The sequence below is a fragment of the Pelophylax lessonae genome, assembly GCF_965119305.1.
Source record: "Pelophylax lessonae genome assembly, chromosome: 7".
Lineage (NCBI taxonomy): Eukaryota > Metazoa > Chordata > Amphibia > Anura > Ranidae > Pelophylax > Pelophylax lessonae.
The window spans coordinates 37,813,633-37,839,715 of record NC_138774.1 but is presented as its reverse complement, the minus strand read 5'-3'; the positions used below and the strand labels follow the sequence as shown (position 1 = coordinate 37,839,715).

At 46.6% G+C, this 26,083-nt stretch overlaps 1 protein-coding gene across 1 annotated transcript in view; it reads left to right on the top strand.

Annotated features, from left to right (window-relative positions):
• Positions 1 to 22,881, top strand: part of DAXX (death domain associated protein) — a 95,002-nt gene extending 72,121 nt beyond the window's left edge. The window contains exons 6-8 of the mRNA XM_082263131.1: positions 1,163 to 2,273; positions 17,472 to 17,604; positions 22,430 to 22,881. Coding sequence (XP_082119257.1) covers positions 1,163 to 2,273; positions 17,472 to 17,604; positions 22,430 to 22,483 — 1,298 coding nt within the window. The 3' untranslated portion in view covers positions 22,484 to 22,881. The remainder of the gene's footprint in view (positions 1 to 1,162; positions 2,274 to 17,471; positions 17,605 to 22,429) is intronic.
• Positions 22,882 to 26,083: the final 3,202 nt, after the last annotated feature.

The following is a 26,083-nucleotide window of genomic DNA, read 5'->3' as shown; positions in this document are numbered from 1 at the left end:
CTTTCCGGAGATCAGCAGCTGCTCAGCTGTTATCCCACCGACTCCCCCCCTTCCCCCTCCCCCTTCCCCTCCCCCCCTTCCCCTCCCCTCCCCCATCCCTTAGCTTTCCGGAGATCAGCAGCCGCTCAGCTGTTATCCCACCGACCACCCCCCCCTCCCCCCCTTCCCCCTCCTCCCCTCCCCCCCTTCCCCCTCCTCCCCTTCCCCCCTTCCCCCTCCTCCCCTTCCCCCCTCCCCTTCCCCCCCTCCTCCCCTTCCCCCCCTTCCCCCCCTTCCCCCCCTTCCCCTCCCCCTCCCCCTCCTCCCCTTCCCCCCCTTCCCCTCCCCTTCCCCCCCTTCCCCTCCCCTTCCCCCCTTTCCCTCCCCTTCCCCCCTTTCCCTCCCCTTCCCCCCCTTCCCCTCCCCTTCCCCCTCTTCCCCTCCCCTTCCCCCTCTTCCCCTCCCCTTCCCCCTCTTCCCCTCCCGTTCCCCCTCTTCCCCTCCCCTTCCCCCTCTTCCCCTCCCCTTCCCCCTCTTCCCCTCCCCCCTTCCCTTAGCTTTCTGGAGATCAGCAGCCACTCAGCTGTTATCCCAACGACACCCCCCTCTTACCTTCCCCCTTCCCTCCCCTTGGTCCCTCACATAAAATTCCAATAAAATACATTTACGTTTTTGGTTGTAACATTACAAAATGTGGAAAGGGGTATGAATACTTTTTCAAGGCACTGTGTATACACATGAACTGAAAGTGACTGCTGATGTCTTTCCAGTTCACTTGTTGGTTTCCCATTGCATCCTGGGATATGTCATACCTGCAATACCTCCAAAGTGAAGCTAACCCTGAATAAAAGCCCCTCAAAAGCTTCAGGTGCTCTTGGTGAGCTGTCATAGATTTCTATGGAGGCTTTTGAGACGCTTTCAAGCACCAAGAAAGCGACATGGGGTATAATTTTTGAAGTAAAGCAAACGCAACATGTGAACAGGACTGTAAGGCAACCATTTTATTTAGAGGCAGAACCTTTGATTAGCATCCAGATCACTTTAAAAATGCGTGTACAATGCCACGTTTTAAAGCATGTGTAATCTCGATAGTTTGGAGGGTTGTCCACATACATTTGGCCTTATAGCGTATCTAAGATAGAATTCCCGTTTAATGTATATTTTTTTTCTTCTTTTGCTTTAGATGACGTGACTGTAGACTACTCGAATGAAATCGACCAAAAGATGGAGGAGACCTCCGATCCCCAGAACTCTTCTCCCGCTAGTAAGGAGGAGGGGGAAAATGAAGAGAGTGACGATTCTGATCAGGATGGAGATGAAGAGGATGAAGAGGGTTCAGATAAAGATGAAGACCAAGATTTGTCCTCGGGTTCTACATCTCTCACAACTGAGAAGGAAGATCCGAATACAAGCTTGGAACTAGAGGTGGAGACAGCTGATCCTGCCTCTCCTCTTCTTAGCAATGATACTCAAGTGGTCAACCAATCACAGGAGGATCATGCTGAGCAAGAGAAGGAAGATGTGACTTCTGAGAAAGCAGATTCTGAAAATCACAATATGGAGCACTTGGAGATGAGCGTTGTTGAAGAAGATTTTGTTTGGGGGAATGAAAAAAACACTGAGGAAGTAAATGTGCCTTATGTGGAGGAGGCAAAAACGCCTTCCAGCAATGAGCAGGGTACTAGGATGTGTACAGACGCACAAAATTTAGAAACGGATACCAAGAGTCCAACGATAAGGGGAAAAGAGGGAAAGTTCAGTCGTTTGGACAAATGCATCAGCAAACTTGCTCACCAAGCTATCAAAACAGAGAAAGCGTCACCTGTGCGAAGTGCGGAAGAACGCCTCAGGCATGTAAACAACAAAAAGCCACGTTTCGGGGGCACACCAAGGAGGACTTTGGGTCAGAGTAGTAATGGGAAGCTGGTCTGTGTAGATACTCCCGGAGAGCGCTGGGACCCCGTACGCAAGATTGCATTCAGCCACAGCCAGTCTTCAGATAGTAACTCAGATGTGGTGCACTTGGATAGTTGCAAAAACAGCACATGCAGTGATACCAGTAATGGAGTCCACAAGGCCATGGTTATGTCATCCACTCCCGTAAATCGCTTAAAACGGAAAAGAGACATGAACACCCCTACAGACTCTGCTTTGACAGGTAAATGTGAAGAAGTTGGTTCCAACAGGAGGAAAAGAAAGAATACCTCACAGTTATGGACTGGAAACGGAGTGGCAAAGCACAAGAGGGAAGAAAACGGCAAAGAACAAAAACTCAATGTTGCAAAACTCAGCAGGTGAGCATTGGGAGGTTACCGGCTTAGAACAGGATGGCACTTGTCATTTGGCTGGCATTAGTCATAACGTTGTGAAGGGTACGGGTGGAGGAATAAAAGGTAATAAGCACAGCTGATGAGAAAGAGTGGTGGAGCTACAGAGAGAACACTGGGGAAGTCTCATAGTGAACTTTGCTTTGGCACTTGGCTCTCCTCCTATTTCTTTTTTGAAATTCTTTATTGTTTTCATAATACAGTGACATTAAGCCGGTTCACACTACCACGACCAGAAAGTCGCACCGTGACTTTGAAGAGACTTGTGTAGAGACTTGTGTAGAGACTTGTGTAGAGACTTGTGTAGAGACTTGTGTAGAGACTTGTGTAGAGACTTGTGTAGAGACTTGTGTAGAGACTTGTGTAGAGACTTGTGTAGAGACTTGTGTAGAGACTTGTGTAGAGACTTGTGTAGAGACTTGTGTAGAGACTTGTGTAGAGACTTGTGTAGAGACTTGTGTAGAGACTTGTGTAGAGACTTGTGTAGAGACTTGTGTAGAGACTTGTGTAGAGACTTGTGTAGAGACTTGTGTAGAGACTTGTGTAGAGACTTGTGTAGAGACTTGTGTAGAGACTTGTGTAGAGACTTGTGTAGAGACTTGTGTAGAGACTTGTGTAGAGACTTGTGTAGAGACTTGTGTAGAGACTTGTGTAGAGACTTGTGTAGAGACTTGTGTAGAGACTTGTGTAGAGACTTGTGTAGAGACTTGTGTAGAGACTTGTGTAGAGACTTGTGTAGAGACTTGTGTAGAGACTTGTGTAGAGACTTGTGTAGAGACTTGTGTAGAGACTTGTGTAGAGACTTGTGTAGAGACTTGTGTACTACTTTGAAGAGACAGGCGACTTTGTCTGTGGGCAATGCCTGGCTAATCTCTTTCTTCTTCCTGGAAAGTCTGATAACAAGTCTCTTCAATTAAGATAAGGAGGCGACTCCCATTGAAGTATATGAGAAAAGTCGGATCACAGGTTGCCTCATAGTACAGCACCCTTTTCTGAAGTCGGAGCGACTTCAGTAGTGCCAATTAAGACGGCACTGATTGATTAACATTGCTTTTGTTATGTCAAGCGACCTGGGGCGACACAAGTCGCCTCACAAGTCGTGCTAGTGTGAATAGGCTCTAAGTAGCGGTTCACACTAATGCGATCACAGACATGGCATATGATTTGGGGCGCACTGCTCCTAAAATCACATGCGATCTCTGTGCGGTGCGAGTTCAGCCATACAGTTTGTATGGCTGGATTTGCATTGCAATCGCAGTGAATACATACGGGACCCTTTTTTTTGATCCGCAGCAGAATCAGGTTGCGTGGTGGTTCACACCAGTGCGATCCGGTTTCTGTGCAAACTGTCAGATCGATATGCGATCTGATCTGGGGGGTGTCGTTAACTTTGAATTGACACCCCCAGCGTATCGCATATGGCAGTGTGAACTGCCTGTGCTGCAGATGCGATGCGGAAACACGCAGTATATTTGCAGTGTTCCCGCATCGCAATAGTGTGAACCGGGACTAAAATGTTAAATGGCAGATTTAAAAACAAACAAACACGTTATACTTAGACCCCGTTCACACTGGGGCGACCTGGTCGCCTGACAGGTCGCCTGTCATAGAGAAGCTGTGGACCCGTTCTAATAGGAGCGACACAAGTCGCTCCAACTTAGAAAAAGGGTCCGGAGCTTCTTTGGGACGACCCGGAGCGACCTGCATTGACTTCAATGTTATGAAGTCCGTGCCGGCCGCTCCGAGGTCGCGGTGCGAGCAGCGCACCGCGACTTGTGAGGTCGCCCCGGTAAGTCGGATCGCTCTAATGTGAACCGCCTCTTACCTGCTCTGTGCAGTGGTTTTGCACAGAGCAGCCCAGATCCTCCGCTTCTGGGGTGCCCCTCCCTCATGCCGAGTGCCCCATAGCAAGCAGCTTGCTATGGGGGCACCTGAGCAGGCTCACTTCTGAGCCTCTGCTCTGTGTGTCCATTCACTCACAGAATGTGGGCTCGACACCATCTCCGCTCTATCCTCATTGGCTCCCTGGGTGTGACTAACATTAGCAGGAGCCAATGACTCCCGCTGCTGTCTCAGCCAGTGAGAAAGAGAACCCGGGAGAGCCTCTGCTCTCATGCACATCACTGTATTGAGATCGAGCTCAGGTAAGTATTAGGGAGGCTGCTAAACACAGAAGGTTTTTTACCTTTATGCATAGAATTCACGTCACTACAAAAAAGGAAACTGCTTTGATAGCGTAGTGCAGTGCTTCTCAACCTTTTTTCAGTCAAGGCACCCTTTATAGACAATCTTAAGCCCCCCCCCCCCCCCCCCTTAAAATGATGGACCCTCTTGAGCCACCCCTTTGCAAAATGTAAAAAAAAGAAAAATCGAATAGCAATGGCAGCAACATCCACATGTAGGACACCCAACATTAGATGGGATTTATTCTTCCAAAGCAAATACACTTTTTTACACTGGTACTGGTGACTAGTATTCCAATGTTTCTTTTCTCCCTCAATTTCTCTCCATCAGTCAGCTAATGTCACCCCAGTGCTGAAGGAGAGGGGCTCAGGAGGGTCATGGAGATGCTGTGGAGGCAACAGACATCCTCCTTATCAACTGACGTCCAATCTTTCAGGGAGAGGGTAGTGGTGGCTGGATGACATAGCGGGGGGGGATGCTCTCTGACATTGCAAGGGTGAAATTAGGTGTTAGTGGCTGAAATTGACAGGGAGGAGGATGGGTGATAGTGGGGAGGCTGGCGTACATTGCTGGGAGATGGGAAGAATCTCACAACGCAAAACAAAATTTGGACTTAAGGCATTGTTCTCACATTGATCACACCTCTCTGAATTTGTTTTCACATCCCATTCCAAAATCATGGGTATTAATAACAAACTCCGCTCCTTTTGGGAAGACTTGGTACAAGATTTTGTAGTATGTCTGTGGGGATACTCAGCCAAAACAACCTCCTCTGCTACCTAACTGACCAGGTCAATATCCCAGGAGTTTAATTGACTAGATGCTATACTCTGATTAAAAAGCACTCCTTTAATTTTTTTTGAGCAGTGTATTAACATCTTGTCAGCAAGTGGTTATTCCAAGATCATGGCTCATTACAGCCGCTCAATCACTTTTACAGTGCTTTTAAGGGCCGCCACCGCCCATGGTAGTTCCTGGGCTTTCCTGTTCCTCCAGGGAGCCTAGGATCTCAGTGAGGAGCTGGGACGGCTTCACACACGGATGATGGAGGAACATTTGTTCCCCAATCTCCTCTGTGACCAATGAACCTGAAAACGAGATGTCTCCATAAAGAGTGCCTGTCACCTGCTCAAAGCTATCCTAAGGGGCTTGTTAGCCCCCTTGTGATAGCAATAAAGTTAAATAGAAACAGTAAAAAAAAAAAAATACATTTGAGTAAAATAAAAATTAATTTAGAAACGTTTTAACCACTTAAGCCCCGCAGGATTTGGCTGCTAAAAGACCAGGGGGTTTTTTGCGATTTTTTACTGCGTGACTTTGACGGACAATTGCGCGGTCGTGCGACGCTGTACCTAAACGAATTTCACGTCCTTTTTTTCCCACAAACAGAGCTTTCTTTTGGTGGTATTTGATCACCTGTGCGATTTTTTTTTAATGCGCTATAAACAAAAAAAGAGCGTAATTTTTGCAAAAATAACAATATTTTTCACATTTTTTTTATATGAAATTCCCCCCCAAAAAAAAAATTTTTTTAACATTTTCGGCCAAATTGTTTTACGCTACATATGTTTGGTAAAAAAAAAAATCGCAAAAAGCGTATTTTGATTGGTTTGCGCAAAAGTTATCGCGTTTACTAACAAAGGGAAAGATTTTTGTCATTTTTGGTGTTTTTTTTTTTTTAACGAGTAATGGCGGCGATCTGCGATTTTTTGCGGTACTGCGACATTACGGCGGACAGATCGGACCCTTGACTGACATTTTTGACACTTTTGGGGGTACCAGTGACATTACTGCAGTAATCAGTGCTATATATATGCACTGTTACTGCAAAAATGACACTGGCAGGGAAGGGGTTAACTTTATTGGACAGGGAGGGGTTAAGTGTGTCCTAGGGGCGTGTTTCTAACTGTGCAGGGACATGTCTATTGGTGTAAAAGCAAAGATCAACGGTTCTACATAGTAGAACCGTCAGATCTTCATTTTTACACCAGGGAAAATGACGGGCGGCTTGTTTACATAAGCCGCTCCGCCTTTCTCCCTTCACAGGAGCGATCGTAGTGTGACCGGCGGACATCGAGTCCGCCGGACACACGCACTGACTTGTCTGTGAACGAGCCGCGGCGGGCGCGCGCCCGCCCGCAATAGGCTCGCAAGTCAGTGACAGGCGAGTGACGTATCCATACGTCACTCTGCCTGGCCGGGGCTGACCGCCGCATTATATAGTCGTGCGGCGGTCGGCAACCGGTTAAAGCATCCCCGTAATGGCGGCGATGTGATTTTTTTTTTTGCGGGACTGCGACATTGCGGCGGACAGATCGGACCCTTGACTGACATTTTTGACTCTCTTGGGGGTACCAGTGACATTACTAAAGTAATCAGTGCTATAAATATGCACTGTTACTGTAAAAATGACACTGGCAGGGAAGAGGTTAATTTTTATTGGTGATCAAGGGGTTAATGTATGCCTGGTGCTTACGAACGTGTGTGGGGGGAGGTGACTGTGTGACACAGGTCGCAGGTTCAGCTATGCTGAATCCTGTAATCTGTGACTGTCATTTAGGAGATCCGCCCGCTTTGTTTACACAATCGGGCGGATCTCCAGACTCGATTCCCCGACGATCGGGGAAGAGCAGCGGTGATCACCGCCTCTCCTCCCCTGGCCCGACTCCCGCTGTGACTGAATACAGCGGGAGTGAGCCTCCGGCGGCACGCGCGCGCGCCGCCCACAAGGGGAGGAGTCCAGTGACGTAGGTCTACGTCGCTGGACGATAACTAACCACTTTGCCGCAGTACAGTCAACATGACTGGTCGGCAAGTGGTTAATAATTGACTCTAAACTGATGACCTGTAAAGGCTTTTAATGCATCACCCATGGACAATTTTAGGTATTATAGTTTATTGCCATTTCATGGGTGTGTGAAATTTTAAGTCTTGGCATGTTAGATATCGATTCAATCAACACAACATCATCTTTAATATTTTGCCAAAAATTGGGTAGAATATTATCTGTGTGCGCTAAAATTAATTTTAGTGATTTTATTTTATTTTTTTTCATCTTTTAAAGTTTGCATTTGATAAATAGCTGCAGAAATATCCTGTGCTATAAATAATGCAACAGCCACCATTTTATTCTACAGGGCCTCTGGTTTCAGAAAATATCTAATGTTTGGTGGTTCTAAAAAATTAACCAGTATAAAATGAAGATTTTAACACCTATGTGAAAAAGTAGGAAATTGCCTCGGACAGCTTGTGGTTGAAGCCCCTAATACACAGAGGCCAAATGTCAGGTGGCATTGGCCGGTTCAATATACACCGGACGGTTCGGGCCGTGTGTACTGCAATACGGCTTCTGTGGAAGAGGCATGACTGGAAAAGGTCTGCCGATCAGCTCCTGATCAGTGCTCTCCGCCAATAGCTAAGAACGCTGACCAGAGTGTTCTGGTGGGAGGCGAGGGGGGGGGGGGGGACACCAAATAGAACAGCAGGGGAGATTTCTGTACTAACATCGCATTGTTAGTACAGAGGTTCTGACCAGAGCTGTCAGTTTTTTTTTTCATTTAGCCCGGTGGGTTGAACAAAAAAAAATTGTGTATACAAGGCTTAAGTTTACTTAAAAAAAAAAAAATAGAAAACGAATTTAAAAAAATAAGCACAAGGGAAATTACTTATCTTAAGTGAGCACAGATATTTATACTTCATGTGAATACCAATCAGTTATTTTTTTTTTTATCCCAAGTGTATTCAGTTGGCTTTGTGGACGGGGGGGGGGGGGGGGACGACCATAATGCTGAAAAAGAAAAGGGTCTTCCTCAAACTGTTATCACAGAAATGCACAATGATCTAATATGTCGCTGTATGCTGTATCCTTTACTGCAGGGGTGTCAAACTCAGTTTCATCACGGGCCGCATCAGCATTATGGTTGCCCTCGAAGGGCCAGTTATATCTGTAGGATTAGATGTCCAGAGCCCCCCATGTCTGTTTACACTCTTACATCAAATATCAAGAACCCCCCCAACCTAAGAAGTCAGGAGTCACCCACCCTTCCTTACATCACAATGCACCCCTTTACCTTGTGTTACCTTGAGCTGCTGCCATGAAGAAGATGCGGGAGGATCTGGGAAGAAGTGCAAGGTTTGGAGGAGAACCAGAGGAGGGCTGGAGTCAGCTTCCAGAGTCTCCTGAATGCTGAAAACAGGGGAGGTAGAGGCAAGGTGGTGTTGCAGCTGCACAGAGAGATGCAGGATCTGCAGTAGGAGTTCTGCCCTCCTCTCTGTTGCGGACTGCTGAGAAGGGGGGTGTGCAAAGATGAGCCTTTCTGCAGTGGCACAGAGGAGTGCAGGATCTAGTAAAGGAGTTCTGTCCTCTCTGCTGCTGACTACAGAGACAAGGTGGGGGCAGAGACAAGGGGGGTTCCGCAGCTGCATGAGAGGTGTAAGGGCCACATGAAATGGCCTCGAGGGCCGCATTCGGCCCACGGGCCTTGTGTTTGACACCTGTGCTTTACTGTAATCACCTGAACACAATAGTTTGGTATATTTATTTTTTTTACTCGTTCTGCATTTACAATTTTTTTTTTTAGGATCTTTTTATTAAAAAGTTTGAGTGCAAAGCAATAATAATAATAAAAAAAAAAAGGAAATGACTCCTAAATTTACAAAGAAGAAAAAGCCGAGTTGATTCAATGGATCCAAAAAACAATCCGAGAAAACCATGTGTCTCATGTACATGCATGTAAATAGTATACAGCATTGATGTTATAATAATCCTATTACAGCCAATTACAAGAGGATTGCAAAGGTAGATCTGCATAATCAATACATGTCATAATATGAAGTAAGAATTCTTAACCTCGTAATTGAAGGAAATGTTTAGGAAGGGAAGATAACCTAAACAAAGTACAAATCGATAATATATGGTCTACTGGGTGTTCAAGAATCAGAGTGCCTAAGTGCGGATAAGGCTGCATTCACATGTCAGCGTATGGATCGCGGGCAGAATCGCCGTGATTCCGCCCGCGATCCGGAAATCATTGCAAATCGCGGGACGCCTGTGCGTTGCCCGTGATTTGCAATAGCACCCCAAACGCTGAGCGATGTTGCCGCGATTTCGGCCTGCCGAATCGCGGTAACATCGCGCAAAAAAAAATTGCGGGACGCATTACGCCCCAAAAAGTACAAGAGCTTCTTTGGAGCGTAATGCGTCCCACGATTTTTTTTTTGCACGATGTTGCCGCGTTTCTGCAGGCGGAAATCGCGGCAACATCGCTCAGCGTTTGGGGTGCCATTGCAAATCACGGGCAACGCACAAGCGTCCCACGATTTGCAATGATTTCTGGATCGCGGGCAGAATCGCGGAGATTCTGCCCGCGATCCATACGCTGACATGTGAAAGCAGCCTAGTATCGGCCAGTGGACGGGGTTTACACAGGATTCACAAGGAGTTGTGCTCACCCAAGGGAATGTCTGTAACCTAGTAGAGGCAATGGTTAGCAGGAATTAGATAGCTCTGCGTTTACAATTTTGATGAGCTTGGACACTTGGATTGATTTATATACATATTATAATTTGTACATATGGATTTCAGCCATTTCTTGATTGATTGTTCACACTAGCACTATCTATATATATGTTTGGTGTTTTTTATTTATTTTACATGTCATATTGAGGTATTAGCACCCATTCACACTGGGGCGACGCTACTTCGCACCGCGACCTCCGAGGTCGCGGTGCGAGCAGCTCGCCGCGACCTCGGAGCGGCCGCCACGGACTTCGTAACATTGAAGTCTATGGCGGTCGCCTCCTGGTCGCCCCAAAGAAGCTCCGGACCCTTTTTCTGAGTCGGAGCGACTTGTGTCGCTCCTATCAGAACGGGTCCGCAGCTTCCCTATGGGAGGCAACCTGCGGCGACCTGTGAGGCGACCAGGTCGCCTCACAGGTCGCCCCAGTGTGAACGGGTGCTTAGCGGAATCACGTATTTTGTTTATACCATACCTGGTCAATGCCCCTGGAAGCTGGAAATCACTGAAATAGACATCACTACTCCAGTGATCTCCACTTGCTTCCGGGTCCTGCGCAGAGCAAGTGCCCTGCTACATTGTGGAGCTAGGTCGTCGGCCGCTTGACATGTCACCATTCATAGCATGCTTTGCTTTTTCCCAATGAATGCAAAGCATTCTGTGATTGGACAAGGTGGAGAGCCGGGGCTGTGACATCATACTCTACACCTTGTCCAATCAGAACACTTTACATTCATTCTGGAAATGCACGGCATTCTCTGAATGGTGCCCTGGCTGAGCAGCCAATGACTTAAAGCGGTTGTAAACCCGAAAACAAAACAAAAAAAACCTGCAAGACAAAGGCATAATCAGCTAGTATGCATCGCATACTAGCTCATTATGTATTACCTTAGAATGAAGCCCCGACACAGACCCCCGGACATCGCTGCGGGTGCTGCCATGATCCCTTGGCGTCTCTTCCGGGTTCGGCGGCTCCGGCGCTGTGATTGGCCGGAGCCGTGATGACCTCACTCCCGCACATGCGCGCAGGAGTTATTTTCCGGCAAGCTCCCGCAAGGAACACTGAAGGTCCCCCCGGACCTTCAGAGCGCATACGCCGCTCGCGTGAGCGGCTGCATGCACTGCAAATATCTCCTAATCCGTGCCGGTTTAGGAGATATTAATTGTACCTACAGGTAAGCCTTATTATAGGCTTACCTGTAGGTAAAAGTGTCAAAAAGCGGGATACTACCGCTTTAACTTCACAATGCAGCAGGGCACCCACTCAAACGCAGGACCCAGAAGCACGTGGAGATCATCAGAATAGCGGTGTCTATTTCAGTGATTTTCAGCTTCCAGGGGTATCGGCCAGGTATGGTGGTATATGCATAGTTACACTGGTCTAAGCTGGACCAATGTACCTATGTAAAATGTATCCATACCTTGAATTCTTCTTTAGGACTCCATTCACACCCAGGCGATTTGAATCGCGGGCGGATTCTGCCCGGCAATTCCGAATCGCGGCAAAATGAGGGACACGTTTGCAACGCCATTACTTTTGCCATGATTTGTCGCAAATTGCAATGCGCTATGCTGTCGCTCAAAAAAACGTTCACGCTCCTTTTTGAGTGATGAGCTTTGCGTCTTGCGATTGCAGCTCGATTTATCGCGGCAAAATCTCACAGCGATTGGGGTGCCATCTAGAAGTAATGGCGTCTTTTTGTTTTGCCGCAATTTGGAATCCTAGGCAGAATCATGGCGTTTCCGCCCATGATTTAAATCGACTCGGTGTGAATGGAGCCTAACTGTTTTGCTGCTGTGGACATGCGACTTATGTTTGCACGCAATGTTGTTAATTTTATTAGTTTTGCTTTACAAGATTTACTTTGTGTTACAGTTTCAGAAAAGGGTAGCAGGAAGTAATATATTATGCAAAGTCTTAGACAAGTTCTTCAGCTGTTTTAAAAAGAAAACAATTGAGGAATAAAGGACAGCACATCATGTCCTGAGGTTTGATTATAGGTCTATGGTATGGTGGAGCATGGGCAGCTTGGGGGGACATCAATTGTTTGCATGAAAGGGTAGACTAGAGGAAGGAGATGGAGAAGGATGGACATATTAAGACTTTAGGATTATATTAGAGAGACACGAGGCCAACAAGAAACAGTTGTGGGCTGGGTGCTTCCACCGGACACACTCCCTCTTTCAGTGCCAGCAGGTCTTGGTTAAATCCTTCTGGGATAAATTTGGAGCACCAGAGCTGCCAGATGGGAGAGGTATTTATACATTTTTTTTTGCTTCAGTTTTTTTCGTGTAGCATGAATGAGTTAAGTCAAAGCGTAACAAGATGGGGATTTTAGAGTGAGTACAAAAATTAAGAAATGCCATAAGCTTATACCTACCTCTTCCTTAGGGAGGAGGGGTTTAGGATAAACTGGGGAGTCTCAGGATTACCAAAAACTACTTTGGTATTGGCTCAGCTGGATTGTCAGTACTTGTTTTTTTTTTTCTTCTTCAAATTCTTTTATTTTTTATTTCAGAAAACATAAACAGTGTATAAAGTGCAGTAAGACCCCGTTCACACTGGGGCGATCCGACTTGCCGGGGGCGACCTCACAGCTCGCACCGCGACCTCGGAGCGGCCGGCACAGACTTCATAACAGTCAATGCAGGTCGCTACAGGTCACCCCAAAGAAGCTCCGGACCCTTTTTCTAAGTCAGAGCGACTTGTGTCGCTCCTATTAGAACGGGTCCACAGCTTCTCTATGGCAGGCGACCCATGGTGACCTGTCAGGCGACCAGGTCACCCCAGTGTGAACGGGGTCTAAAACACCGGCAAACAAAAGAGTAGTACATATTGACCGGTGAGGTCACCGGAAAGTGCAAGAGACATAGTCTCACTATCAAGATCAATCAGGGAAACATTGTGCACGTAAATTGTTCACACTTTAATGGTATGACCGATTGCAGGACTGCCCGATGAACTACCGGGAACAGGCCCAGCAATGAAGGCCCAGCCGATAGACTTATTAACACAGATTTAGATCCACATATATGTCTAAAGGCCAATCAGTCAGTGGCGTAACATGGGGATTGGGGAGAGAAGCAAGAGAGGACAGTACCAGAAAAGGGTGGTGGGGGGGAGGGGATCAGAACAGGTAGGGAAGGGAGACCGGGGAAGGTACCAAGTCAGAACATGAAAGAGTAGCCAGAAGGAGGGGGAGACAGGAGAAGCGAGAGGGTGAAGGAGCAGGGGGGGAGGATGGGCAGAGAGAGGGGTAGGCACCGATGGTCTTCCAGCACAGGCGACCCCAACCCCCGCCAGACTGCTACAGCTGGGGGGACTCACGCAAGGTCCGACCTTCATCCGAAAGTAGGAATTCGTTCCAACAAGCCCATGTTTTATTGTATTGCTCCTTCCTACCGCGCGCAGTCAGTACCAGGTCCTCCAGATCATTAATCCATTTCACCTTCTGCAGCCAGAGGGAGACCGTCGGGGGGTCGAGCTCTTCCGTCAGTACTTGTTTTACTCCAGAAGACCTCTACAACTATGCCTGCTTTGTGTTGCTGCACCCTATTTAGTTCAATTGTGGTACTGAAGTTATTCTATAGGTGGGCTACCATTTCTGATATGCTGAAAATGCTGGATGATAGGCTGATCTTTGGCTTCAGCCTTTTTAAGTATCTTCAAAAACCGTATCTCTCCTGCGATCAAGTGGTATGCGGGAAGGTGAATGTACTGAATGGTCTTTTTAGCACAGATAAAATGGTCTTGCTGCCCCCTCATGACCAAGGGTATCCAGAGAAACACTGTAAGACAACAAGAGAAGGGCGCACCGACCTTGTGCATTACCACTAAAAAGTTTATTAAAATCGAAAAGGGTAGCATACAATATACTCACATACATAGGATGTGATACATGCATGTAGGAAATAGGAACCACTTGCCTCCAGGACACTTCTCTACTGCTAGATAGTATGGTCTTTGTGGTCGCCATCAGTAGAGAAGTGTCCTGGAGGCGAGTGTTTCCATTTCCCGCATGCATGTACACATCCTATGTTTTTAGGTATCTTCCCTGGAACAAATGTGCTGCAAGGAAAGCCAGTTTGTGGGGTCTGAGCTCCTGATTTGCTAATTTTTTTTCAGTTTGGTGAGAAAGATTGAAGCCAGAGGCTTTCATACAGAGCTGTATAAAGTACTCAAAACCCATACTTGAGTAAAAGTACAAGTGCTCGATCAAAAAGTGACTTGAGTAGAAGTACTAAAGTATTCAACATTTTTTGTACTTAAGTATTGCAAGTAGTTTTTTTTTAATTTTGCTACTCAAGTACTGAAAGTAAAAGTACAAGTACTGTGTTATGTAGTTATTAAAGAAAGAAGTCAAAAGTTTGAACATAATATTGTTTTTTATTATTTCAAATGCAGCTTTTATTTATACATACAGTAGAATTTATTTTCCTATGCGCTGATAATACACATGTTTTGAGCTTCATGAAACCTGCCATCTACTGTTCTGGCAGTGGTAATTTTTATAATTGTAACGAGTAACTATGCAGCACAAAAAAAAAAATATCGGAGTAGAAGTATTGAAATCATTGAAGTAGTGAAGTAAAAGTGGAAGTAGGAGAAAAAAATTCTACTCTAGGAAAGTACAGATACTGTCTTTCGGTACTTAAGTACAGTAGTGAAGTAGTTCTACTTATGGCACTTTTCCACTGCAAGTACCGGCTCGGCTCTACTCGGCCCTGCTTGACCCGGTTTGCTTTTCCACTGCTGGTACCGCATGGTATAGTGTCGGAACGGTTCGGTACGGTATGGTATAGGTTTGCTTTTCCACTAAAGTAGTACTAAAGTTAAGTGGGTGGGATAACAACGGGGTGGGTGGGATTCTCTGACCAATCAGTGGCTAGTAGTGACTGCATGCAAAGGATTGTGGGATATGGTACCAGTTTGGTACCTGTTGGAACCACAATTGAGTAGGTACTGTTTTTTCAGAGCCGTACCGTTCAGTTCCATGCAGTGGAAAAGCAAACCTATACCGTACCGAACCGTTCCGACCCTATACCATGCGGTACCTGCAGTGGAAAAGCACAAAAGCGTGCCGAACCGATACGGTTCCATACATCTCAGCTTTCATATGGTATCAGCCTACAGTGTGACCCACTCTATACTATATTATCAGAATCCATATATAGCCAAATTTATATTTTTAGAGTGAACAGATCTTTACTAGGTCTACCTTGCTGATGTTTTAAAGCTAAACACTAAGCAAAAAAAGCCTAATTCACAAAATGGTTATTGGGGATCTGCTTATCCTGCCAAGGAATTTGTATTTCTGTCCATCCAATCGTGTCTGGTAGGGCAGGTGATCAAATTTTTCTCTGCTGCGGTTAAAGTGGTTCTAAAGGTTTAAGGTTTTTTTACCTTCATGAATTCTATGCATGAAGGTAAAAACCTCCTCTGTGCAGCCGCCCCCCCTCCCTTCTTTTACTTTTCTGAGCCCCATCTAGATCCAGCGAAGTGCACAAGGCTCTTGGATCTCCAGGGACTCTGCCTCCTCATCGGCTGATAAGTTGCGTGAGCTAATGGCTCAAGGAGAGAAGGTCTATAAAGACACGTGGATAAGTGAGTTTGGGGTGGAGGAATTTGACTCGCCTGCACAGAGTCCTGACCTCAACCCGATAGAACACCTTTAGGAAGAATTAGAGCAGAGATTGCGCGCCAGGCCGCCTCATCCACATCAGTGCCTGACCTCACAAATCTGGAAGAATGGTCAAACATTCCCATAGACACTCCTAAACCTTGTGGACAGCCTTCCCAGAAGAGTTGAAGCTGTTATAGCTGCAAAGGGTGGCCCAACTCAGTATTGAACCCTACGGACTAAGACTGGGATGCCATTAAAGTTCATGTGCAAGTAAAGGCAGGCGTCCCAATACTTTCAGCAATGTGCGGCATTAGATGGGGCCGTACAGTCTATACAAAGAAAACCTCTGGCCGGCCTTGTGTTGTGCATGATCACCATGGCCCCATTCATTCTTTTAGAACTGCTGCATTCATGACAGCCTCCAGCAGTCTAGTGTAGGTCAGCACTCTAGTACAGTGGTCCTCAACTCCGGTCCTCAGGGCCCACTAACAGGCCAGATTTTAAGTATTACCTTGTTGCAGACAAGAGTACTGCAATCACTGAGCAGCAAATGATATCTATCACCTGAGATGTATTTCAGTTATCTTGCAAACCTGGCCTGTTAGTGGGCCCTGTAGGCCAGGGTTGAGGACCACTGCTCTAGTAGACATGAATGGGGCCACAGTGCACAAATGCAGTGTGAAGTGGTACCGGCTAGAAGTTTTCTTAGTAAAGGATGTGTGGTATGGGGGGCAAACACTGCTGGACTGGGGAAGTAAGGTATGTAGGTTACCAAGTGGTCTGCCCTCAGTGGTTTGTGGTACTAAAGAATGGTGAAGTTGTCCTTTTAACCACTTGCCGATCGCCCACAGTATATTTACTGCGGCAGTCAGCCCCTCACAGGCAAAGCGACGTAGTACTACGTCGCTAGCCTTTGAGGCTCTAGGGGGCGAGCACGCGCCGCTGGAGGCGCGCTCCTGCCCCGCTCGTTCACGGACGCTTTATGCAATTTTTTTTTTTTTAAACCAAACATATGTAGCAGAAAACAAATTGGCCTAAAATGTTAAAAAATTTGGATTTTTACTTTTTTTTTTTGGGGGGGGGGGGGGGGAATTTCATATAAAAAAAAATGTGAAAAATATTGTTATTTTTGCAAAATTGACGCTCTTTTTTTGTTTAAAGCGCATGATCACAAAATCGCACAGGTGATCAAATACCACCAAAAGAAAGCTCTGTTTGTGGGAAAAAAAGGGCGTCTAATTCGTTTAGGTACAGCGTCGCACGACCGCGCAATTTTCCGTCACACAGTGCCGAATCGCAAAATAGGCCCTGGTCAGGAAGGGGGTAAAATCTTCCGGGGCTTAAAGCGGTTGTAAACCCAAAAACGCAAAAAAAAAAAACCTGCAAGACAAAGGCATAATGAGCTAGTATGCATCGCATACTAGCTCATTATGTATACCTTAGAACAAAGCCCCCACACGGACCCCCGACATCGCTACAGGCGCTGCCATGATCCCTCGCCGACTCTTCCAGGTTCGGCGGCTCCGGCGCTGTGATTGGCCGGAGCGCGATGACGTCACTCCCGTGCATGCTGCGCAAATACCGTGAAAGTTACAACAACCACCATTTTATTCTCTAGGGTCTCTGCTAAAAAAAAAACCATATATATAATGTTAGTAATTTTCTAGCAAAAAAAATGATTTTTATATGTAGGAGAGGAGTGCCAGAATAGGCCAGGTATGGAAGTGGGTAAAATTTAGGGATTGTGAATAAAATGCAATCCACTCAGAAGAAGCAGGTACACAATATTATTTCTGCAGTATAATATTTTTTTATATTTTAAAATTATTTGTTTTTTCCAGAATGAGCAATGCATATACATCTTACTTAAACCCTTCCGAGCCTTGCAGTGACAATGAGCACGACATAACACTAGACTTGATGGTGACCTGCAGCCCACAGATGACCCCAAACAAGACACCATCCCGACATAAGGTAAGCTATAAAGGCACAGAGATGTACTGTACATTACCGTTTATTTTTCTACCAATGAGGGACACAGGAATTTGTAGACTTCTTAGACTGGGATATACTCCTACCTATGGGAGAAACCAACACAACAAAAAAAGCATTGGACAACACGGAATAACCCCATCTACAACCAGCAATTCTCGGTTTTTGCTAGTGTGCTCAGGAGAGTGGAGAGGTTTTCTTCACGCCTGCTCTTCTCTGATCACTTAGAGGAGTTTTCTGCCATCAACAAGCTGCTGGATATTTGAAATCCTGGAAACCTTTTCAGCCAGCCAACAGCACTGGTAGATTTATGCCAGATTTAGAGGGAGAAATGGTTGGTGTCAGAGGGAGTAATAGTGCCCCATTGTTGGGTGTTGGTGTCAGTGGGAGGAATAGTGTCCTGTTGGTGTCAGTGGGAGGAATAGTGCCCCATTGTTGGTGTCAGTGGGAGGAATAGTGCCCCATTGTTGGTGTCAGTGGGAGAAATAGTGCCCCATTGTTGGTGTCAGTGTGAGGAATAGTGTCCTATTGTTGGTGTCAGTGTGAGGAATAGTGCCCCATTGTTGTTGTCAGTGGCAGGAATAGTGCCCCATTGTTGTTGTCAGTGGCAGGAATAGTGCCCCATTGTTGTTGTCAGTGGCAGGAATAGTGCCCCATTGTTGGTGTCAGTGGGAGGAATAGTGCCCCATTGTTGGTGTCAGTGGGAGGAATAGTGCCCCATTGTTGGTGTCAGTGGGAGGAATAGTGCCCCATTGTTGGTGTCAGTGTGAGGAATAGTGCCCCATTGTTGGTGTCAGTGTGAGGAATAGTGCCCCATTGTTGGTGTCAGTGGCAGGAATAGTGCCCCATTGTTGTTGTCAGTGGCAGGAATAGTGCCCCATTGTTGTCAGTGGGAGAAATAGTGCCCTTTTGTTGGTGTCAGTGGCAGGAATAGTGCCCCTTTGTTGGTGTCAGTGGCAGGAATAGTGCCCCTTTGTTGGTGTCAGTGGCAGGAATAGTGCCCCTTTGTTGGTGTCAGTGGCAGGAATAGTGCCCCTTTGTTGGTGTCAGTGGCAGGAATAGTGACCTATTGTTGGTGTCAGTGGGAGGAATAGTGCCTTATTGGTGATAGTGGGAGGAATAGTGCCCATTTGTTGGTGTCGGTGGGAGGAATAGTGCCTTATTGGTGATAGTGGGAGGAATAGTGCCCCATTGTTGGTGTCAGTGGGAGGAATAGTGCCCCATTGTTGGTGTCAGTGGGAGGAATAGTGCCCCATTGTTGGTGTCAGTGGGAGAAATAGTGCCCCATTGTTGGTGTCAGTGTGAGGAATAGTGTCCTATTGTTGGTGTTAGTGTGAGGAATAGTGCCCCATTGTTGTTGTCAGTGGCAGGAATAGTGCCCCATTGTTGTTGTCAGTGGCAGGAATAGTGCCCCATTGTTGTTGTCAGTGGCAGGAATAGTGCCCCATTGTTGTCAGTGGGAGAAATAGTGCCCTTTTGTTGGTGTCAGTGGCAGGAATAGTGCCCCTTTGTTGGTGTCAGTGGCAGGAATAGTGCCCCTTTGTTGGTGTCAGTGGCAGGAATATTGCCCTATTGTTGGTGTCAATGGGAGGAATAGTGACCTATTGTTGGTGTCAGTGGGAGGAATAGTGCCTTATTGGTGATAGTGGGAGGAATAGTGCCCATTTGTTGGTGTCGGTGGGAGGAATAGTGCCTTATTGGTGATAGTGGGAGGAATAGTGCCCCATTGTTGGTGTCAGTGGGAGGAATAGTGCCCCATTGTTGGTGTCAGTGGGAGAAATAGTGCCCCATTGTTGGTGTCAGTGTGAGGAATAGTGTCCTATTGTTGGTGTTAGTGTGAGGAATAGTGCCCCATTGTTGTTGTCAGTGGCAGGAATAGTGCCCCATTGTTGTTGTCAGTGGCAGGAATAGTGCCCCATTGTTGTTGTCAGTGGCAGGAATAGTGCCCCATTGTTGTCAGTGGGAGAAATAGTGCCCCATTGTTGGTGTCAGTGGCAGGAATATTGCCCTTTTGTTGGTGTCAGTGGCAGGAATAGTGCCCCTTTGTTGGTGTCAGTGGCAGGAATAGTGCCCCTTTGTTGGTGTCAGTGGCAGGAATATTGCCCTATTGTTGGTGTCAATGGGAGGAATAGTGACCTATTGTTGGTGTCAGTGGGAGGAATAGTGCCTTATTGGTGATAGTGGGAGGAATAGTGCCTATTTGTTTGGTGTCAGTGGCAGGAATAGTGCCTTATTGGTGATGGTGGGAGGAATAGTGCCCATTTGTTGGTGTCAGTGGCAGGAATAGTGCCCCATTGTTGGTGTCAGTGGCAGGAATTATGCCCCTGTGTTGATGGCAGGTATTATGCCTCAAAGGTGAGATAAATGCAAGCAAAGGGCTGCACCTGGCCCCAGGACTGCAGTTTGGAGACCATTGCTCTACAGGATCAGTGGAATGGATTTACTACAAGGTTACAGTTTGATTCATGAATTCCTCAGCTGCTGTAAGGTTGCACCATGCTAGACTAAAACCTGAGCCTGACCACTTCCTAATATGTGACTCTTTGGATTGAAAATCTGTCTCTGCATTAACCTCTTGGCGCTGGCCACATGCAAATATTTGGCCTCTTGGCGTCGACAGGCTGCATATTTGTGCAAATTATTATTATTATACAGGATGTATATAGCGCCAACAGTTTGCACAGCACTTTACAACATGAGGGCAGACAGTACAGTTACAATACAATTCAATACAGGAGGAATCGGAGGACCCTGCTTGTTAGAGCTTAGCGCTGTGCTGAGCGCGCGACCAGCGTCTAACCGAAATCTCCTGATCGCTGCATTCAATTGGGAGTTTTCGACTCGCGTAACAAACAGCCAATCACATCGGTCACATGATCTTAAGCATTGCCCCGCCTCCTGGCATCTTAAACCTCTTAAAGAGCTGGGAGACACAGCGTGAAAAGGTTAAGGTAAAAAAAAAGCGTTTAGGTGCCGCTGCCCCCTAAATACTTACCTAAGCCCAATCTCCATCCTTCACTACTCAAGCTCTCTCCCCCTCTCTTCCTCCTCACTAGACTCAGTGAGAGCAGCAGGAGCCACTGGCTTTTGCTCTGCTGTCCATCAAACTCATTGATGAGGTATTTAATAGGGGGAGGGGGGAGTGGCGACAGTTAGGGGGGCTTACTCAGAAGGCAGGGGTGGCTAGGAGCGCCAGAGGTGGACCTCAGGCTTGTTCTGTGCTAAACCATGAAACAGAGCAGGTAAAAAAAAATAAAAAGATCCTGCACAATGCCTTCAGTGATAAATCTTTCCCATGGTTTTGCAAACTGTTGCACTTGGCTGCCCAGGAATGCAGGAACCCAGACTGCAAATACATGCTAATCTTGTCACAGAGACTTACAAATCAGGCTGCTCCTGGTCAGTTGACAAATCGTATCCCTCCCAGTGTCTCTCGCTAAACTGCTTGCACTGCCCCCCCTATCCTATTCTCCACAGCATAGGCCTATTTCTATGCCAAGATAAGAACGGGGGGGGGGAGCCGCTTAAAGTCCTTGAGATATAGAAAAAGTGCACAGGTCCCAGTGTGGGTCCTTCCTTCATCCAGCAGTCTGTAATCTTATCTCTCCACAGTACACAATGGATCTTCTGTCCAGAACAGCAGGATAAAGCTGCCACCCTTTAGCTTGCCACTTGCTGGTATATCAAATGTTTGGTTGTGGTATTTCATATTTTTCTGATTTATGAATACATTAAATAAAAACTATATATAGAACCTATAATTGCTACATATGTAAAATTCTCATTTGCTCACCTATTGTTTTCCTATCTCTTTTTATTCTATTTCACAATCTCTCCCTCCTCCCCCATTTCCCGTCCTCCCCCTCCCCCATTTCCCGTCCTCCTCCCCCCCATTTCCTGTCCTTTCCCCCTCCCATTTCACATCCTTCCTCCCCCATTTCCCGTCCTCCCCCCCCCCCCCTCCCCCTCTATTTCTCGTCCTTCGCCCCCTCTATTTCCCGTCCTTCTTCCTCCCCCCCATTTCCCTTCCTTCCTCCTCCCCCCCCTATTTCCCGTCCTTCTTCCCCCCCCTATTTCCCGTCCTTCTCCTCTCCCCCCCATTTCCCGTCCTTCTCCTCCTCCCCCCCATTTCCCGTCCTTCTCCTCCTCCCCCCCATTTCCCGTCCTTCTTCTCCTCCCCCCCCATTTCCCGTCCTTCTTCTCCTCCCCCCCCATTTCCCGTCCTTCTTCTCCTCCCCCCCCATTTCCCGTCCTTCTTCTCCTCCCCCCCCATTTCCCGTCCTTCTTCTCCTCCCCCCCATTTCCCGTCCTTCTTCTCCTCCCCCCCATTTCCCTAAACTTCCTCTCCCCCATTTCCCTAACTTCCTCTCCCCCATTTCCCTAACTTCCTCTTCCCCATTTCCCTTCCTTCCTCTTCCCCATTTCTCTTCCTTCCTCTTCCCCATTTCTCTTCCTCCTCCTCCCCCTCCCCCATTTCCCTTCCTCCATTTCCCTTCCTCCTCCTTCTCCCCCTCCCCCATTTCCCTTCCTCCATTTCCCTTCCTCCTCCTCCCCCCCTCCTCCATTTCCCTTCCTCCTCCTCCCCCCCCCCTCCTCCATTTCCCTTCCTCCTCCTCCCCCCCCCCTCCTCCATTTCCCTTCCTCCTCCTCCTCCATTTCCCTTCCTCCTCCTCCCCCATTTCCCTTCCTCCTCCTCCCCCCTCCCCCATTTCCCTTCCTCCTCCTCCTCCCCTTCCCCCATTTCCCTTCCTCCCCCCCCCTTCCCTCCCCCCATTTCCTGTCCTTTCCTCCCCCTCCTCTGCTCCAGACTGATGCTGCCACACAGTGTGACCCAGACGAGGTGATTGTTTTGTCCGACTGAATCCAGTGTGAGAAGATCGGGGACCATGGCAGACTGCGTGATGTTTGGAGTCGATGGACGTTAGCAGAATAGCAGAGTGTTAATAATATGGAAGTAGGGTATGTTTTGGTAGGTCGGGAGTCCAGAGGACGACTCCTGGTAGATATGAGTGTGATACAGAACCTCAGGGGGGGGGTGTCCAGTGGATCAGACTTTCTTTTGGGGTGTTAATATGTGATCTTCTGGAGAGGCCAAATGTCAGATAATGTGTTCCAGTGAGTAGGTCTTACCCTGGAGTATTTTATTTTACTCAGGGTATTTTTAATATCGCCTCTCACTGGTAATTCTTATTTTATAATAAAAAAAAAAAAAAAATTTAAACCTCAAAAAAACTTTGAAAATAAATGTTCATTTTATTATTCTCCGGCTCTTGTATTTTTATGCTGGGAAAATGCATTGAACTGTAAAGTACTGATCACATGTCCTGGCAGGGTTCTCAAATGTAATCATTAAAATGCAACTAAACTCTTTCAAACCATAAATATTTGTAATCCTTATGTCGCTAATCTTTGTAAATAGATAGGAAGGTATATTATATTTTCTTGTTTTTAAACCATTTTTTTTTTTTTCATTTACATTTCTTCAGTTTCCTGGTTTCTGGCCTAGGCCAACATGATGTCTCATTGGTATTTTGTTTGTTTTTTTTTTGCTTTCATGTGGAGGAGGGACTTTTTCAGCTAAGCACACCCTCCTGCCTGCACGCCTCAGCTAAGGGCAGATGGACTCCAGGAAGTTATTGCTACACTAATCATCTGCTCTTATTGTGTCATTTTAATCCACATCATTAAAATCTGTCAATAAATGCTGTATTACATGCTGTTCATACTCACTCACTATGAGATTTGTTTTCTGTATTCTGCAAAAAACCTGGTTTATCCTTCCGTTCTTGTTCTCCTTCTTCTATGTCCTCATTGTAGTTGGGGATTCTGCAGAGCAGCCGTTGACAGCTAGTCCACATGCTCGGTTTTTCAGTTAGCTTCTATGCTGAGCATTTCCTCCTTAATAACATCTATAAAAGAAATAAAAGAAATACCCTCAAGAGGGAAACAGGGGGACTATTATGGGCATAACAGACTAGGAACTCAAAATTAAAGTATATACTTTATGACAAATCAGTAAAAAGTTAATAGAATAATTGCGGCTATACATTGCATGCATGAACACCACCGTACTGATCAAGAACGGTGTCCTTGACCATAATGGAATATTATACATAACTGACGCATTTCGAAAATGGGGTTTTGTATTTCTTCTTCAGGGATGCTCATATGTGAGTACAATGATGTTCTATAATATAAAACAATTATTAGATCTCACACATAATCATATAGACATAAATGTAATATACAGCTATCATAGTTACTGACCTAACTCTGTTGGATACTTAAACAAGCTCAGCCGCAAAAGTAAAAACCAAGGTGAAAATACATTATCTCACAAAAGTGAGTACACCCCTCACCGGTTTGTAAATATTTTTATAACTTTTCATGTGACAACACTGAAGAGCTATTAATGTCTAAACCACTGGCAACAAAAGTGAGTACACCTCTTAAGTTAAAATGTCCAAATTGGGTCCAAAGTGTCAATATTTTGTGTGGCTACCATTTGTTCCCAGCACTGCCTTAATCCTCTTGCGCATGGAGTTCACCAGAGCTTCACAGGTTGCCACTGGAGTCCTCTTCCACTTCTCCATGATGACATCACAGGGTTGGTGGATGTTAGAGACCTTGCACGCCTCCACCTTCTGTTTGAGGATGTCCCACAGATGCTCAATAGGGTTTAAGTCTGGTGACATGCTTGGCCAGTCCATCACCTTTACCTCCAGTTTCTTTAGCAAGGCAGTGGTCGTCTTGGAGGTGTGTTTGAGGTCGTTATGTTGGAATACTGCCCTGCAGTCCAGTCTCCAAAGGGAGGGGATCATGCTCTGCTTCAGTATGTCACAGTACAGGTTGGCATTCATGGTTTCCTCAATGAACTGTAGCTCCCCAGTGCCAGCAGCACTCATGCAGCCCCAGATCATGACACTCCCACTATCATGCTTGACTGTAGGCAAGACACACTTGTCTTTGTACTCCTCACCTAGTTGCCGCCACACACACTTTACACCATCTGAACCAAATAAGTTTATCTTGGTCTCATCAGACCACAGGACATGTTCCAGTAATCCATGTCCTTAGTCTGCTGGTCTGAAGTGTGAAGTGTACAAAGTTAAGAGTTGCAGCAGCACAAGTATCTACACATAGCTACCTCATTCACTGAAGGGCTGGAGGGAGCTGTTCATTGACTTTTGAGCTAAAGCAGTGTCATGAGTCAAACTTTCTACAGTCCTGGATCTTCTGGAGTTAAAGTCGAGGTTCCAGCACAGTTTCAGTACTACAGTATCTTTAAGCGTCAGGAAGCGTTGGTTGGCATTCAGCTGGCGTCAAGACAGCGCCAACAGGCATTTTTCTTCAAGTGTCCCAAAGTGTACCTAGTTGAGCCAGAGGGGTATCCCACTGATTCTCTTCTCCCATCCCCAAATACAATAAAACAAAACAAACCAAAGATGCCGGAATGGTCATTGTGTCAGTTCTCACACCTGGGGTCACAGCTCAAATGTGCTGAAAGTGTCACCGGTAATGATGGCAGACCCACATCAGGCACCAGACCTGGAAATACTGCTACACTCAATAAGGTTCAGGTCTGGAGACATGCTTGGCCAGTCCATCACCTTTACCCTCAGCTTCTTTAGCAAGGCAGTGGTCGTCTTGGAGGTGTGTTTGGGGTCGTTATTATGTTGTAATACTGCCCTGTGTCCCAGTCTCTGAAGGGAGGTGATCATGCTCTGCTTCAGTATGTCACAGTACATGTTGGCATTCATGGTTTCCTCAATGAACTGTAGCTCCCCAGTGCCGGCAGCACTCATGCAGCCCCAGACCATGACACTCCCACCACCATGCTTAAGTGTAGGCAACACACACTTAACTTTGTACTCCTCATCTGGGTGCTGCCACGCATGCTTGACATCATCTGAACCAAATAAGTTTATCTTGGTCTCATCAGACCACAGGACATGGTTCCAGCAATCCATGTCCTTAGTCTGATTGTCTTCAGCAAACTGTTTGTGGGCTTTCTTGTGCATCATCTTTAGAAGAGGTTTCCTTCTGGGACGACAGCCATGCAGACCAATTTGATGCAGTGTGCAACATATGGTCAGAGCACTGACAGGCTGACATCCCCCCCACCCGTTCATGGTAGCACTCATATGTCTTATTTCCCAAAGACAACCTCTGGATTTGAAGCTGAGCATGTGCACTCAACTTCTTTGGTCGACAATGGCGAGGCCTGTTCTGAGTGGAACTTGTCCTGTTAAACTGCTGTATGGTCTTGGCCACCTTGCTGCAGCTCAGTTTCAGGGTCTTGGCAATTTTCTTATAGCCTAGGCTATCTTTTTTTTCAGATCTTCAGAGAATTCTTTGCCATGAGGTGCAATGTTGAACTTCCAGTGACCAGTATGAGAAAGTGCGCGTGATAACACCAAATTTAACTCGCCTGCTCCCCATTCACACGTGAGACCTTGTA